At 42.4% G+C, this 18686-nt stretch overlaps 1 protein-coding gene across 1 annotated transcript; it reads left to right on the forward strand.

Moving 5' to 3' along the window:
- The first annotated feature begins 10276 nt into the window (after nt 1–10276).
- LOC139441579 (ankyrin repeat domain-containing protein 29-like) lies at nt 10277–13597 on the forward strand. The gene is made up of 3 exons (XM_071222391.1): nt 10277–10472; nt 12125–12187; nt 12774–13597. Exons 1-3 carry the CDS (start codon nt 10277–10279, stop codon nt 13595–13597), a joined length of 1083 nt encoding a protein of 360 aa, XP_071078492.1.
- Nucleotides 13598–18686: the final 5089 nt, after the last annotated feature.

An 18686-nucleotide genomic window follows, 5' to 3' on the forward strand; every position in this document is an offset into this window, starting at 1 on the left:
TATGGATGTTTCAGGTAATGGGCATTATGAAGGGATGGCATATATCTCAGCGGTGAGTGTGTGGGATTTTCAGACATTGTACCCACATTGTACCTAACAGTTTCTGCAAAAAGTCCGTTTTACACTCTACAAAGTGCCGGCAAGCACGATGTCAGTGGCAGCGTGCACGGTAATTTAAGTAATTTCAACAATATATTTTCTCAGACATATGCATTAGGAGTGGCAATGTTGATTGTAGTATTCAAACTTCGTGGGGATTCCCAACAATTGCCAATGTCAATGACTGTCTGTGCCTGATTATGTACGAGCATATTGGTAGCATCAGCTCATGCGGTGTTAAACAACAAACAAACAAAGCTTTGATATTCAAAACTCGTTCAAATTTAAGGTGTAATGGATGTTTATAAAATAAATAAGACTTAAGAGCAGGTAAAATTGGTATTTAACGGAACAAATTGTGTGGGAAAAACATAGTTAGGTTAGCGACAATGCACAGAGACTGACTTTACTGCTTCGCTAGACGGGGTATCCTGTGTCTTGTTTTGTCCACTGACCATGTGAGTGAGTGAGTGAGTGAGTGAGTTATTTAACGTCACATCGGCACTATTTCATCCATATCGTGACGAGAAGTTACACATTATAAATACAAATAATTAGACTAAATAAAAGCCCGTCATCGATGGACAGTAAAATAACTAGAATATCACAGTAATATTTAAAACTAGCATACAACCATAAATAGATAACACTATACCAGGTAACAAAACAATATAAAAATGAAATTGGCCGTGAGAAATATTGGAAATACATGACAAGCATTCAACCAAGTCACCGTCCCTGGACACCTAACGTTCTTACCCGGGATCGTCACTAGACTGCCTTTTACAGCATTCACACACGTGTTTGTTTATTTGTTGTTTAACGACGCATTCAGCAATACTCCAGCTATATGACGACGGTCTGTAACTAATCGAGTCTGGACCAGACAATCCAGTGATTGACATCATGAGCATCGATGGAAAGCAATTGGGATCGATGACATACATCAGCCAAGACAGCGAGCCTGACCACCCGATCCCGTTAGTCTCTTACGACAAGCATAGTTGCCTTTTACGACAAGTAAGGGTGGCTAAACACCTATTCAACCCCGGATCTTCACGGGTCTCACACACGTGAACAATGTGAATAAACACTAACGGAGCAAGGAATGTAAGGAACGACGGAACTGCATAATATACTCAACAACAAAAGTTCCTGTGACACCAATATTTTCGTGTATTTTTCAAGCAAGTAAAGTTTCAATTTTGTAGTACATATATGAAATCAAGTCACAAAAACGCAACTGCTACGAAAAAGCATGCATTCCATGCAAAAGTTGACTTTATTCAAGCCCCATGCATTTCAATACCCAAGAATGGGTATAAAAACATGTGCATTAACGGGATTCCATATGCATTGTTTAGCATCGTGCTGACAATAACCACAGGGATTGTCGCCAGAAGATCCTCCAGACGTCCCATTTTGACAGGAAAACACCGTCAAGCACGTCTACAGTGGTGCAGACAGCGTCTACGCGTCTATTCACTGACGAGTCTCGTTTTCACCTCAGCCACAGCGATGGACGGATTCGAATTTACCGACGTCGAGGTGAACGTTACGTCAATCATTGTGTCATGGAAGAAGATCAGTTCGGAGGCGGCAGCGTTATGGTATGGGGTGGGATTACAGCAAGACAGAGGACCCGTTTGATAGTGGTAGAGGGAAATCTCAATGGACAGGGCTACCTCGACGTGATCATCGGCCCTGTTGTTCTACCGTTTTTGCGTCGTTATGGCCCAGGCATTACCTTTCAACATGAGAACGGCCTGGCATCATATTGCTCGACTTGTTCAGGATTCACTTCAACAAAACAACGTGAATGTCATCCCCTGGCCGGCTCGCTCCCCTGATCTCTCACCAATCGAGCACATGTGGGATGGGATGGATCGGCGCCTTCGACGTCAACCTCGTGTTCCACAGACACTCCAGGAACTTCGAAACATGCTCCAGCAGATATGGACAGATATCCCACAGGACTTTGTGCGACTCCTGGTCCATTCCATGTGACGAAGACGTGTTGCTTGCATTGCAGCCAGAGGTGGACACACACACTATTGATTTGTAAATTGACATTTTGGCATGTTCATGTTTTTTTTTATGAAATCACGCATTTTCTGAAGTCAGTTGCAAACCGAAATTGTTTCAGATTTGGTAAAAAAACATAACTTTGCGTTAACTCTTATTCAGTGTCACAGGAACTTTTGTTGTTCAGTATATAAGGGTGAGTGGGTGCGTGGGAATGGTTCCTCGCCGCTTTCAGTAAGATTATTCATATCGCGGGGGTTCCTGTGATGGGTTTCGCACACTGTAAACATGTAATAAATAAAGGTCTTCGGCGTAACTAAGGTGCCAATGCATTAACCATAAGGCCACCCCAACACTCATCATAATTTAAGAGAGCGCCCATGTGGTCTATTAGATAGATCCTCTGCCCGAGGTCGGTGCTTCGATCCCCGGTCGCGTAAAATACGTTAAAGGGTGACGCCCGGCAACTACCGCATGCGACAGGCGCAAAGGGGGGTAACTCACTCACTCGTACCAGTAGTTCCGGCAAAGTGTTATTTTCACTGCATATCACTTTACTCTCACTGCAGCGAAAATGTCACGTTTGTAATCTTTAGAAATCCCAATCTTTCATATGTAAGCATACAATATAAAGTGTTATTTCACTGCAAAAAATATAATATTTTCATCATTGAATGCATGACAAACATGCATTTCTTAAAGTGTCTTGAATTTCCTTCTATTTATAAAATCAAAACGTTTTAGTCAATCACGTAAAATTATAAATAAACGAGCTGGGTAAACACTGAGATTTGCTTCAGCTTATTATCGCCAATTTGTTTGAAATTCTTTATGACGGGTGCATGTTAAAACGGCACCTCAGCGAAATGTCCTTTATATTTTAGGACTCGGTCCAATTTCGTTTCCGGAAAGTTACGAGTTGTCAAGTTTTAACTCAACCATGAGACGCAGCACAAGGTAATGCAGCCTTCGCTAAATGTTCGTCACACAAATTTGCGTGTTATCCAGCGAAACACTCCATATTCTTCTGCCAATATAGGTAACATGTTAACGCAAATAACCTACACATGTTAAGTGCTTGAATACCTACTAAGTCTATTTTACCAACGCTTTCCTTCTCGAAATATGTCAACCGTCTACCCGGAAATGCCTTGCTGGACGAGACACTTCGTTGCTGAACACATAAGAGAACCCATATATGACACGATATTAATTTAAACGTAGTCTACAGCAAATCAGTCGGGTGACAGGTTCTAGTGTTATCAATGCCAGGTAGACGAAGCACACCAAGAACCACACAAATCCAACACCGAACTAAACACGGTTTATCGTGACAGAGTTACTTCCCTTTGACCATACAGCGTGGCGGGTGACATGAAATCATAGTGGGAATATTTTGGAAACCTCTACATCTAACTAAAAAAACTTTCGGGAGCGTCCGTGAACACCCGGGAGGTGAGGTGAAATTGGGTTTAACGTCGCGTCCAAGATTATTGCACTTATATAGCGACGTGCATGCGCTTGTGTGAGTGGCTTGTACTAGTCCGGACTGATGCCGATTTATAGTGCTAGCACACTGAGATACCATGCCGCAGTTTATCATGAATATCCCACTCAGACACAGTATACTGAATCCGAGCCGACCAGTCCTTGTTTTAGCCCCCATAATGCCGAGCCCCAGACAGGGTAACAACAAGTACCATCTTTAAACGTATTTTGGTATGACGCGGCCGGGGATCGAAACCCGGACCTTCCGCTCTCCGGGCGGACGCCCTACCACTCGACCACGGAGGCGGTTGAACACCCAGGAGAATCACACAAAATAATAAAGTGTATTCTATATAATTGTATTAATTGTTATCAAGGGGCATGCAGTTCCCTCCTCCCCTGAATCATGAAAACCATCTAATTTCAGTGCTCACCTCTGAATCCCGAATACTTTTTAACACAAATCTCAAAGGCATTATGAAAATAGGTGCGATTTGAACTTAAATCACTGAAACAAATATACAATACAAATATTGAATCTGCGTACCAAATACGATTTTATTATATTCGAACTGACGCGGTGGTCGTAACATAGTCTTTGAAGGATACAGTATTTGCTTGTAAATTTAAAAATGTAAACAAATAATAATGTACATATAAAGTGTCATATTCTGTCTACTGTTTCATATAAAATATTGAAAGACAGACATTTTCAAAAGTTCATGCATAGCCCCAGATGTTGAAATGGGTGTAAAACGTCCGGTAGCGTCCGCGCAATCGTGATTAGTGATTATATAAAACATATACAACTGTAAATAGTGAATGAAAACAAATATCTATCCTTGTTATTAAATTCTTTTTTGAGGTGGGGCGGTCGGGTAGCCTAGTTGTTCAAGCGTTCGCTCGTCACACCGAAGACCCGGGTTCGATTCCCGTCATAGGTACAATCTGTGAAGCCCATTTTCTGGTGTCCCCCGCCGTGATATTGCTGGAATATTGTTAAAAGCGGCGTAAAACCATACCCACTCACTCAATTACTCACTTATTTGAGGTGGTGAGGCGAAAAGGGGTTCAAAGTCGCGTATAGCGACGTGCATGCACGTGTATGTGTGTGGCTCCTTGTACTAGTCCGGACTGATGCCGATTTATAGTGCTAACCCACTAAGATACCATGCCACAGTTTGACATGAATACCACACTCAGACACAGTATACTGTCCCCTAGCCGACCAGTCCTTGTTTTAGCCTCATAATACCAAGCGCCAGGAAGGGTAACAACAAGTACCATCTTTTAACGTCTTTTGGTGGGACGAGGCCGGGGATCGAACCCCAGACCTTTCGCTCTCCGAGCGGACGCTCTACCACTAGACCACGGAGGCTGTCAATTCTTATTTGAAATGTCACTTAAGTTGGAGATTTTATGTGCGCTTTCCGACTGTGAGCGTATGTCACTTGTGAGTGAATGTGAAGCCCATTTCTGATGTCCCCCGCCGTGATATTGCTGGAATAGTGCTAAAACCGGCGTAAAACCATACTCACTCACTCACTCGTCTGCATGGAGAAAAGTGAGCGTTATGGTACCGCCCTCGCAGTAGCAGTAGCACGTGCGGATCGTGACCTGAGCAGCGGATCGGCTGCGTTGCGCTTCTCGAGTTAAACCTAAATAAAGCTTAAGTTGGAGATTTTACGTGCGCTTTCCGACTGTGAGCGTATGTCACTTGTGAGCGAATGTGACTTCGGCACCATCGCTTATGTATCCTTGACACGATCCCCATGCTTGTGACAACAGTAGCATGGTCAAGCTACAGTCACGTACGGGCACCGCGTGAGTAGTCCAGAACACCGAGTATTCAACTCAGCTATAATTCACTCATGTCATCTCCGCGTTTCTCTACGTTTCTCTAGGAATTGTAATAACAACATTAAGAAGGTCGATTCTTACATCTCAACTCCGTGAGAAACACGTGCAACAGATAGATGAAATACTTTCTTTTCTGGATAGTTTTTGGACACTACCATCTGATAAACCAAAAGTCTCTTCGTTATCTTGGGCTACACATTTAGGCCGGGTAATAAAGTCATGTTTTAAGATTGGTTTCTCACCTGATTTTACCGTAGTGTGGTGGTAACACCATTGCTCCCTTTATCGTCTGTATGTAAGATGTCATTCAATGACGCCGACCCGATAGATTCCAGAAGTTGGTTCAGTTCGGAATTTGCCGCTAGGTCTTTAGTGGTAGCATGAATATCTTGCTGCTGCTGCTGCTGTTGTTGCTGGTCATGACAAGGGGATTTCATGTCTTCAACCACTTTCTCAAGACGTTTTCGCTGTGCCTACTTGAAACCTATCTCTGCAATATCGTCTTTAGTTAAGTCTGCAAGTTAACATGGCGCGACGAACTCTTCCGCCAGCAATTTCGAGAGAGAGCTGTCGCTGAAACCTTGCCCTTCCAACCAGGTTTCGAAGTCGACACTCTCTTCGCACGCCATTGCTCGCGAGTCTTACTTTCTCGTCTGCAGGGGGCCGGTCGGGTAGCCTAGTGCTTAAAGCGTTCGCTCGTCACGCCGAAGACCCGGGTTCGATTCCCGACCTGGGTACAATTTGTGAAGCCCATTTCTGATGTCCCCCGCCGTTATAATGCTGGAATAGTGCTAAAAGCGGCGTAAAACCATACTCACTTATTCGTCTGCAGGGAGAATACTGAGCGAAGCACGTGCGGGTTGTGACCTGAGCAGCGGATCGGCTGCGTTGCGCTTACCGAGTTAAACCTAAATAAAGCTTTACTCATTATTTACCACGCAACAGAAATACTTTCATTTTACACTGTCCATTGCATTATACTCTGAAATCGTTGAGTAATAATTCGCTTTACAATGGTTTTTCGGAGAAACCGAAAACCTCGACAATGGGATTGGTTCGTGGTGGAAGAGTGAGCGAGTGAGTTGGTTTCAGCGCCGCTTTTAACAGTATTCCAGTTAAATCGCGGCGTGTCAGCTTAATGTGGTAGGAAAGCCCGAAGTGATGCAGGTCTCGGACGTTTACCACTTCGGCGAAACCTACGAGCACGGGTATGGTGCTGACAAACCTAGAAACATAATCGGGGCGAACCGGGATTCTTACCCACAATCATAGGTTTCTGGCGTGCCCATGGGACGCAACTCTGCATAGCGAATCGCGGCGACCTTAGACGACAGGGCAACCCGTGACCCCTTGGTGGAAGAGAATTCCATCAGGCCGGGTGTGCATCCGTGGTCGTCGTAAGGGCGTGTTTTGCGAGCAATGCAAGACGTGGCACCAAGCTAAGTGTGATGGACTCGAAGTTAAGGAGGTCGAATAATTGTCTGCAAGCAATGGGACTATTGCTGTACATCGTGCAGATTGAACTAGTGCTGTTCTGGACAATTTTGAGGAAGCTGCAGCCCTCGTAAGTACTAAACCTACCTCTTTACACATTTTGGATCCGGATAGTATTTTTTACTGAAACTTACCTGTAACAGTAAAAACTCTTAATTGGATTACACTGTCGGAGAGAGACAAGCAATGGGAGACCAATTTGTTATAATAACATTAACAAACGGTATCGGTTAATCCAATTACCGCCACTCCCGCCTACTTAGTATATACTGATCCTTTGTGAACACAATTGCAATTGCGTAAACTTGCGTATTATGTTGATTTAAAGGTATTGCGAGTCTCATTATCAAAGCCCAAGTCCGCGTTTCATTTTGCCTGAACTAACTGTTTCTCGTACACGATCTTACCAATTATTATGTCAAAAATATTAGAAAATGATATGTACGCCACTTATTAATTTGTTGGAGAAGAATTAATGTGTCTCAACGGCGTGAATAAACAAACGTTTACGCATCGAATGACTATACAACCTACGATTATTCACTTAACAGGACGTGAACTGTTCCGGTGCTGCCGCTAATGCAGATGAAACGATGGACATTGATCTGACGTCACTAGACATAAGCATCTCCATCTAGTTTCAAACTGAGGACTTTTTGTGAATAGTGGCCCAGTCGTCTAAGGCGCCGCGATTCGCTGTGCAGAGTTGCGTCCCTTGGACACGCCAGAAACCTATGATTGTGGGTTCGAATCCCGGTTCGCCCTGATTATGTTTCTAGGTTTGTCAGCACCATACCTGTGCTCGTGGGTTTCACCGAAGTGGTAAACGTCTGAGACCTGCATCACTTCGGGCTTTCCTCCCACATTAAGCTGACACGCCGTCATACTGTAAAACTGTAATACTGTTAAAAGCGGCGTTAAACCCAACTCACTCACTCAATGGAGGATTCATCTGTCAATCCAAGTGAAGATGAACTGTCTCTACAGGATTCATCACCAAGTGTCCGTGGTTCCCTATCAAACAGTGGCAGGTTCGCGGGCGAACCGGACTTGTTTCAGACAATTACCAATGCTAAAAACATTCAATCAGAGCTCCCTGTGGAAATAAAAGAAAATGTTCCATTTATTTGTAACAATTCTCAGAATATGTCCAGCAGGTCGATGTCCCATCGAAGTAAATTTGAAGATGATTGTTGTGTATGGGGAAAGGGATCCACAAAGAAACAACATTGTCTGGTCCAGATACGATTATTTACAGACCGCCGTCATATAACTGGAATATTGCTGAGTGCGTCGTTAAACAACAAAGAAATACAAAAAATTATAACTAGTCTGTAATTACCATTAGGTCCGCTTTGTTGGATAAGGAAATCTTCGTGGCCTTTTAAATATTTCTTACCTTTTCACTTGTTCCGAGTTGTTTTTTGTACCAAACTGAGAAAGACATGTTTTATTGACTGACTGCACTGCCTTATGTAACTCCCAGACGTATGATGAAACCTCCCGGACGTTTCCGAACGTCAAAGTTGCGTCCTTTGGGCACGCCAGAAATCTATGATTGTGGGTTCGAATCCCGGTTTGCCACAATTATGTTTCTAGGTTTGTCAGTACCATACCCTTGCTCGTGGGTTTCACCGAAGTGGTAAACGTCTGAGACCTGCATCACTTCGGGCTTTCCTCCAACATTAAGCTGACACGCCGCGATATAACTGGAATACTGTTAAAAGCGGCGTTAAACCCACTGGAACACTGTTTAGCGACCTACCATCTTAATATTCGGGCAGGGGTTGGATTTTTGTTACAGAGAGAATATGTTTTGGAACTTTGGAACAATTTGGTTTTCTTTCTTTTTTAGGGGGTGGGGTTCCAACATTTCATGAACATACACAATATCTGTAGATGTATCGACTCTTTGTACCTTTATAAAGGCTGTGTTCTGTATAAAGGTATCCCCGGAACAACCCTGCATGTGGTAACTGATGATCGGCCAGGTCCCGTCCAACACATCACAGCCTTTCTCACCTTCGATTATCCAGTTTATTAGAAGATCTCCATCTATGATGTTAAATACCCAACACCCAGTCGCCACCAAAGTTTCATTGTGACGTCACAATCTCAGTCTCACCTGCTTCATATTAAGGACAGAGTTTCTCGCGCTCATGACAGTAATTATTATCGTCCTGAAATTCGAATTGTACCATACGTCAACATAATAGATTGGCGATATAATACACTGGACGATTGTGGATCTTCTAAGATTGGGTACTGCCAATTCAAATTAACAGTAGGCGAATTGTTTGTGTCGTTAGGATACCTGTGGGTCACCAGTATAATTCATTTGGTATCAGGTATGTAAAACGAGTTACATATTTTTTACATTCTGTATGGGGACATTTAGTTCTTTGGTTTTGTTAATTGACGTTATTCTATTTTCCAGTTAAATTGAAGCAATTAAATAAAACCTGAGTCTTTGAAACATGCAAGCGTCATCAGTGCAGTGATTTCAGATCAAGAGAAAAAGTTCAAAGAGCCCCGAATTAATTTGAGTGAGTGAGTGAGTGAGTTTGGTTTTACACCACTTTTAGCAACATTCCTGGATTATCATGGCGGGTGACACCAGAAATGGGTTTCACACATTGTACCCATGTCGGGAATACAACCCGGGTCTACAGCGTGACGAGCGAATGCTTTAACCACCAGGCTACCCGACCACCCCGAATTAATTTGAGAGAATTAATAAGCATGGTCAGTCCAACCAAGACAGAAAATCGGGTTAACCGGACAGAATATTATTATCACCCACTTCACTTCACAATGCCCTTACCCTCTAAACACCGAACACCGCCTCCGTGGTCTAGTAGTAGAGCGTCCGCCCGGAGGGCGGAAGGTCCGGGGTTCGATCCCCGGCCGCGTCATACCAAAAGACGTTAAAAGATGGTACTTGTTGTTACCCTGTCTGGCGCTCGGCATTAAGGGGCTAAAACAAGGACTGGTCGGCTCGGAGTCAGTATACTGTGTCTGAGTGGGGTATTCATGTTAAACTGAGGCATGGTATCTCAGTGGGGTAGCACTATAAATCGGCATCAGTCCGGACTAGTACAAGCAGCCACACACACACACACACACACACGTGCATGCACGTCGCTATATAAGTGCAATAATCTTGGACGCGACGTTAAACCCAATTTCACCTCACCTCACCTCTGAAAACCAGATGGTCAAACGGTCCAAATATGTTTTCAATATGGCTGCCATGTTCTTTTTCAGCAGGAATAATCCAGCTGTTACAACGACTGCTGGGTAATGCCCAATGGAGGTGGTCGTAGAGGGGGAGAAGGCTGGCAAGGATGATGCAGATGGAGGAAGGCCTGTCGTCAACATACACAACCACTTCGGTGATGGGGCTCATGTCAATGTGGCAGGCATTGCATATGGCGGCGTGGGACACAGGCTAGGTCATGGAGCTGGGGGAAAAGGACATCCAACTAAAGATGGAGAAGGAGAAGGTGGCCAAGATATTAAAAAGAACTACAAAACCGTTTCCATAATCATGAGAAGTTGTGACACTAAAGTTCATTTTACAATTCCGACCATATCATAATCACTTGTATATGAATCACTATCAAATAGTGATGATTCCAGATGTTCGCGAAAAGGTCGGCGTGTCCTGCCCCAGAAGTGAAACCTGTCAAAAACAATTGCAAATGCAAGTCAATTATTCACCTGAAAAATCAAAAATGGGAACACATAGAAGAAGACACATCAGGAACTTCAACACAAATGGCAAGGGAGGCTTCTTTAAGTGACATGTACAGTAAACTACGGTTATAACGAACTCAAAGGGACCACTTATTTTAGTTCGTTATAAGCATATATACAGCACGTATACAACAAATGGTCGGTACTAAAAAATAAGTTCGTTATATCAGTCAGTTCGTTATAAGCGTGTTCATTATAAACGTAGTTTACTGTAGAAGTTGGTACTATGAGCAAGGGAGATAGTTATAAGGATATTCAACTTATTTATTACAATGAAGGCAACGTTTTGGTGTAGACACTAACACCGTTACCAGAGCAAGGGAGACGTCTTCAAGACGCACGTGTCCCTCATGGTGTAAGGAATTTTGCTAGGTGAATGGCCATGTAAATCACGAGATCGTAAGGGCAAATGCAAACCCAGGATAGCCACTACTGACATGTTCACCAATCTATCATTACGTTTTGACCATTTGACAATTCGTTGACTATATATCATGTGCAGCATGCAAAATTAATGAAAGAATGGGATAATGTGCACGTGCCTTTAATTTATGATACGTGACAATCATGATTAAAATAGTGAATTATTCAGTTCTTTTCTTTTTACACGTTCTAATAGTTAGTGAGTGAATGAAATTTAACATCACATCGGCAATATTTCAGCAATATCTTGACGAAAAAGTTAAAATAATTATATTTAGATTTAATAAAAAACTGTCAACGATGGACAGTATAATAACTAGAGTATCACCGTTTCGATTTCGAAACTAGCTTAGAATACTTAAAAGAATATATTATCATTCAACAATACAATATAAAAATTGGCTACAGTTCACCAGCAACCAAAGGTAGGCCACCTTACTAGGGACCGTGGGGACTTACGATACTTCTGCTACCTGCACGGTTCCCCAGCAGGATTTACACCATCCCTTTAGCTGCTGGTGATGATACGGATTTTAGCCATCAATTAAAATAACAAAGATACTACGTTTAAAACTGTGGCTTGAATAATGGTACTTTGAAGGATGTGGTCTTACATATCACATGTGCTCATACGTTAACATATTGGAATCAGGGTTCTTTCTGCTGTTACCAGAGATTGTTTTGTAAATATGACACTAACACTTATGACAATAAGTGTGGTCTCTTTTGGTATTTATTCATAAACACGTGCTTGTTATGTAGTCGGAATCGTACAATGGTCTCTTGGAGCTGCATGTGTATGTAAAGCTGCTGTGGGATAGCCGAAGACTGTTGTGTGTTTCAGTCAACTACAATATACTCATTTGTGAGTGAACATTTCAGAGAACCTAAGTAGGAGTTAGTTGAATGATTAAACATTAGCTCACTGTAAAAAAGACAGTTTACATATAAAGAAAAAATATATTATCCATTTCAGTCTCCCATGTCCAGCAGCCTGCTACATGCGGAACGACAAGAAACGCGTCATCACAGACATCTGGTCAGTTTGTTTGTTTGCTGGATAAGGCGGCATTCATGTACTGTACTATACTATACTATACTATACTATACTATACTATACTATACTATACTATACTATACTATACTATACTATACTATACTATACTATACTATACTATACTATACTATACTATACTATACTATGACACAGCTGAAATATTGCTGTGCCGTTAAACAATACGCATTTATTCTCTCACTGGAAGTATTTCACAACCCTTAGTAATGATAAAAGAACTTTTGCTCATGCCAAAGAAGCAGTTATTCACCAGATGCTTCTGACTAGGGGCGGTTGGGTAGCCTAGTGGTTAAAGTGTTCGCTCGTGACGCCGAAGACCCGGGTTCGATTCCCGACATGGGTACAATCTGTGAAGCCCATTTCTGGTATCCCCCGCCGTGATATTGCTGGAATATTGCTAAAAGTGGCGTAAAACCTCACTCACTCACTCACTCACTTCTGACTAGAAAAACATTCTACTACATTTTTCTTGGCTGTATTTAGCTAAAACTGAGACAAGTTTCTTATAATTATGTCCCACATTTGTATCATGTAAGTCTTTTTGTTACAGTGAAACATGATTCGCCAGAGACCATCCTACACAAAAACACGTCTCTTTATGATGCTGTTTGGAGAGGGGAACTGGGGCTAGTTAGACGCCTCTTGTCTGAGGGCAGTGCAGACATCAACGACAGAACTAGGTCGGGCAGGACAGTGATGATGTGGGCAGCATTGCGGGGACATAGAGAGGTATTTCAGTTGCTTGTTGAAAAAGGAGCTGATCTGTCATTAGCGGATGATAGCGGCAAATCTATCCTGGAGCTGCTCAGCTTGAAAGGATCTACTGATATGGTGGAGTATATCCTTTCATTGAAGATTGTGGACATCAATGGTAGAGGACAGTGGGGGAGGACACCATTGATGTGGGCAGCTGAGCGAGGACACACGAAATTGGTCCAGTTACTTCTGAGACACGGAGCTGATCCGTTACTTGTTACTGATGGTGGTAATAACATCCTTCATCTTGCTTGTCGTGGAGGACATGTAGACATAGTGAAATATATTCTGTCACACACCAAGGTGGACATCAACGGTAGAGGGTCGCAGGGATGGACGTCAACGATGGAGGCATCACGGTGGGGACATGGAGACGTGGTCAAGGTACTTGTGAATAAAGGCGCCGACCCATCATATGTTTCTAGTGACGGCAGGAACATCCTTCATCTGGCCTGTGAGGGAGGATACGTGTCGATAGTTAAGTATATCCTCTCACTGGACATGTTTGACATCAATGCCAGGAACCATGCTGGTAAATCAGGAGCGTGGATAGCGAAGAGCAGGGGTCATAGTTCTGTGTATGACCTGCTTGTGGCAAGAGGCGGTGCGGCGGAGTAACAGTTGTGGTGGTGTTGGCCAATCGTTTCTGAAGTTTCTGATCTATCACTTGCTTGTCTGGTTTGTTTAAAGGCGTCATGGCAGGAGGTCTGCTGTGAGGCGTCAGACAACAAACACATTTTTATACAAGTTGTCCGAAAGGAGGGTGCTTCCGGGAGTCTGGAAATGCTTTTCATGAATACCTGGGGCGGTCGGGTAGCCTAGTGATAAGAGCGTTCGCTCGTCACGCGCCGAAGGCCCGGGTTCGATTCCCGAAATGGGTACAACGTGTAAAGCCCATTGCTGGTGTCCTCCGCCGCGATATTGCTGGAATATTGCTAAAAGCGGCGTAAAATACTCACTCACTCATGAATACCTGCTGTCATTTATGATTTTCAGTGTAATTTCACCGCTACTTTGCCTTTTACACCTTATGGTATATGCTTCGGCGGATAATTGAGACTGGTTATTTTCAGTCGTTTTGAAAGACATCCCCCGGAATAAAGTACTGAAAACTACTGTTCAGTTTTGATGATTTCTGTTATCTGTTTCGACCAGTTGACTAAATGGTCATCGTAGCAGACACGAAATGTAATAGAACATATATTGTATTGGAGTAATCAGTTTTCGTCATGCTTCAGTTCCTCGGGAAGTCGTAAGTACTTTCCAGGACATGAGGAGATATGCCTTGCGCCAAGGCTGCCACATTAATTTTATTGGTGTACTATACTATTCTGTCGTGGAGTACATTTGGTGCAAAGGATGTTCCATACCAGATAGTTATGAAGATCATGATCGTGATGTAATAAAACAGGAAAATACAATCAGTGAGGGGATGAGATTGCTTAATACGCAAATCAACAAACTTCGTTGAGGTTTAACGCTGACTTGCTAAAATCAGAGTGAGTGAGTAAGTGAGTGAGTTCGGTTTAACGCCGCTTTTAACATTATTCCAGTTTAACACGGCGTGTCAGCTTAATGTGGGAGGAAAGCCCGAAGTGATGCAGGTCTCAGACGTTTACCTCTTCGGTGAAACCCACGAGCACGGGTATGGTGCTGACAAACCTAGAAACATAATCGGGGCGAACCGGGATTCGAACCCACAATCATAGGTTTCTGGCGTGCCCAAGGGACGCTACTCTGCACAGCGAATCGCGGCACCTTAGTCGACAGGGCAACCCGTGGCCCTTGGTGGAAGAGAATTCCATCAGGATAACAGCAACCCTGGCCGGGTGTGCATACGTGGTCGTTGTCAGGGCGTGTTTTGCGATGCACCACCCTAAGTGTTAGGGACTCAAAGTTAAGGAGGTCGAATAGCAACTGTCTGCAAGCAATGGGAGTATTGCGGTACATCATGAATCTGTACTTTTGAATGTTGTGTTATGTCTTGCCACGAACCTTTTACACTTAGCCAAGATGGCCACAGCAGGGTTGAGCTGACAATGTCTGACTGGCGTACGTAAGACAATGTGACCGTGTTGTGCCGCCAAGACACATGTCCGGTACTTTACAGGGTTCTTATTCAGCCGAATTTTCTCCATGAGTTGAACTTTCGTTTCATATTGTCTGAAGTCGACAATGTCATATATTTATGTATGGTCGTCTTCAGACTATTCATGGTTTGGGCGACAGTATCTGATCCCCGGACGTTATATTAACTGGCGTTATCTATGAAAATGACACTGACGTTGTTTAAAATGGGCAATAGCTGAAGTTCCAACCAGTCTCTTAACACATCACCTCCTATAATTTCCTTATGAATTTTCTTTTTCGCCTCGAAACCTAGCAAAACATTGACACGATTACCTTTACCTGATGGTATGTGGGTGCTTTTTGTCCATCTGCCGATAGTCACATGTAGTCAGTGGAATGATTCATCAAGGTAAATTATCTGGACGCCCTGACTATGATAGTTATGAATGGTTCGGAGATAATTTAAAGACAGAATGGAATATTTTCCCCTGAAAAGTGCTCGGTCATCGCCAAGCGCAGTGTGTCGAAATCCCATCTCTTCGAGGGCAATAGTTAGCGCAGTTAACATTAATTGTATCTTTAATTTCTCCCAAATTCTGCTACAAGTCAGGGTTATCTTGTGCTCATAAATTAAAACAGGTATACTATACGCCTAATCACCCTGTATCAAAGCTGTCTAATATCCTTTTACATCCCAGTATTGTTTTTGAGACCACCCCTATACCTGTTTTGTTTTATTTATCATACCGTAGACTTGATGCTATGAATTGAAAACCATATAGCTTGGGCAGTTCGGTAATGTTTTCCCTCTGTCTCTCAAAAGTGTAATGAACTGGTATACATTTCCGAATACATATCGTGTACCATGGTTATGGCTATGTAAGTGTCATGTAACATGCATCATGGGAGCAATGTTAACAAAACAAACGCAGCGTCATTTTGTCATTTTACAAGATGCACATCTAGAATTTTCTCAAAATGATTTTTGTGTGTGGGTTAGATGTTTTAAGAAGACTACACTATTATCATTATAACGGAGTCAAGTGCGCATATTTCTATAGTCCGTTTCAGACTGCCATCATTGGACTTATTTATCTTTTGTGAAGAGGTTGGTGTGTACGGCTGTCGATGCGAACGAGTTGACTACAAATGAATTACATACAGTTGTTATGGTCATATTGTATTTGCCGCAATACATGTATAGACAACTACTTATTGACGACACGTCTATTAAATACACAGCTGCTCGTGCTTTCCGCGTTTCTGATCTATTCTGTGGCCTTGTCTTTCCCGAATACTCGCCAACTAATTGCTTTATACAATATGCAAAGCCTATAAAATCGGCCAGTGTTGCAAATTGACATACTGAATGGTATTTTGGGAGCCATTAAACATTTTAAGATATCTTATCTTTGATCGTAAGGTGTTAAGATTAATCTTAACTGAGATCGTTTCGAAAATCTAGGCCCAGCATCATAAACAAAATGACAATCTGCAATGTCGTTTCGTGTCTAGCGCCATGCCAAATTGCCATGACACAGAGTCTATACAAATATGCAGCACGACACTAGAGTGAGTGAGTATTGTTTTACGCCGCTTTCAGCAACATTCCAGCAATATCACGACGGGGGACACCAGGCATGGGCTTCATACATTGTACCCATGTCAGGAATCGAACCCGGGCTGTTCGGCGTGATGAGCGAAAGCTTTATCCACTAGGCTACCCCAACGCCCCTCACACATTGTACCCATGTGGGGAATCGAACCCGGGGTGTTCGGCGTGATGAGCGAAAGCTTTATCCACTAGGCTACCCCACCGCCCCGAACGACACCAGAGATTTGAATGATTGTAATAAGGTTCTGTACACTTTGTGCTTGACATCTAAGGTACCAAGAGGGCTGTTTAACTCACACAATGGGTGTGTCTTGGGACGGAAATCCTGATCACGTTGCTACATTTATTTTAGGTGAATACGTAGAAGGTAAACATTATGCTTTTTCGAATTTTTCTGAGTATTCGATGCCCAGAAATCTTAACACACAAAATGTTTTTAGACATTGTAGGATAGAAACATTATCAGTCCGGACTTTTCCCCTGTTGTAAACACACGCGCCTATTCTGAAATCTGAGCAGGACCGGCTAATGGAAGGATTTGTAAACAAACGTAAAAAAAAACAAGTTCCACGTTCTAGAATATTTTCTCAAAGGAAGTTAACCATTTCACGACCTATGTTTCTCTAAATGTGTCTACAGACTCTCAGGGCTGTTTCAGAAGTACAGAGATGACCGCAAACACGCTGATAGGAGAGAGTGAACCCGCCTTTTGGAATATGAAAAACTTAATCAAAGTTGTTCTGACAAAGTAGACCCAATTTATGGATAACAACTTCTTTAATTACTGTAAAGGCGACGTTTCGATATCTATTTTTATACCGTTGTCAATCAAGGCAGTTCTGATATTTATCAACGAAGGCAGCTACATGTGTGCTAATACTTGAGTATTAGTGTGAAAACAAAACATTCCGGCTATAAGGAATATTACTTTCAGTAAATGACAATGACAATAATTAAACATAGTCGGATCCTGACGGATATATAGAATACTAAACTCGTTCCTGTGTAATACCAATTTTATTAAACGAGTGAATAGTTGTGGTATAGTACTTTATTTATTACTTGCCATTTATAACGTTTTTTTAATTATACTGTTGAGTATGAATAGGCTGGCACCTACACGATCCACGGCATATTTCAATTGAGTTTAACAGAATAATACTTTAAACACGTCAAAAGTTTAAACGTATGAATTTAATACCATACAACGGTCCACCTTTAGAATTCACAAAATTATCGTAAGGCTAAGACTATCGCAACTCACATACTTTAACTTAGATTAACGAGTGTCGTTGCGCTACAATACGATCGCCTTTAGGAACGGGCCTTGCACCTCAAAGTTAACAATAACGTCACCATACCCGATGACGTAATTTGTGGAATTTTATTGCAAGATCTATTGGCGAAACAATGCCATGTGACGTCAGCCTAGCATCAAAGTTGCTGGGATCATCGAGTGTGCATAAGCTCCTCTCAGTAATCTATCAACTCCACACGCAATGTCGTTGAATAAGCCAAGGGAGGTTGAGAGGTTTCAATATTTGTTCGAGAAACGTGTTCCGAGAGTACATAAGCACGCGTTTTGGTATTACACAATGTGTAATACATCTGTATGTTTATTAAACGGGAGATCTCTTCACGGACAAGTAATAAAGAATGTTATGTATGGCATAAAGAGGCGCGTTGAAGCTGTAAGCGTTCGTCTATGAATGGATTAATTCACTCTCTAGTTTAAAAAAATCTTTATACTGTCTGAGAGCTGAATCTTACAAACTTTGTGTGTAGATACAGCTAATGATCGACTGACAGTAGCATATGATCCTTCATATGTGTCAATATATAATAGTTTTACAAGTTAACCTATTTGTTATAAGAACGTTTTTTGAGTGAGTGAGTGAGTGAGTATGGTTTTACGCTGCTTTTAGTAATATTCCAGCAATATCCAGAGGACACCAGAAATGTGGTTCAAACACTGTTGGTTGGTTGGTTGTGTAACACCGCACTCGGCAATATTCCAGCTAT

The sequence above is a fragment of the Haliotis cracherodii genome, unplaced genomic scaffold (assembly GCF_022045235.1).
Source record: "Haliotis cracherodii isolate W230 unplaced genomic scaffold, xgHalCrac1.p SCAF_41, whole genome shotgun sequence".
NCBI lineage: Eukaryota > Metazoa > Mollusca > Gastropoda > Lepetellida > Haliotidae > Haliotis > Haliotis cracherodii.

Coding starts and splice junctions, on each gene's coding strand:
- LOC139441579 (XM_071222391.1), top strand. CDS start 10,277: ATGGAGGTGGTCGTAGAGGGGGAGAAGGCTGGCAAGGATGATGCAGAT. Junction 10,473..12,124: donor TAAAGATGGAGAAGGAGAAG/GTGGCCAAGATA, acceptor TATCCATTTCAG/TCTCCCATGTCCAGCAGCCT. Junction 12,188..12,773: donor CGCGTCATCACAGACATCTG/GTCAGTTTGTTT, acceptor TTTTTGTTACAG/TGAAACATGATTCGCCAGAG.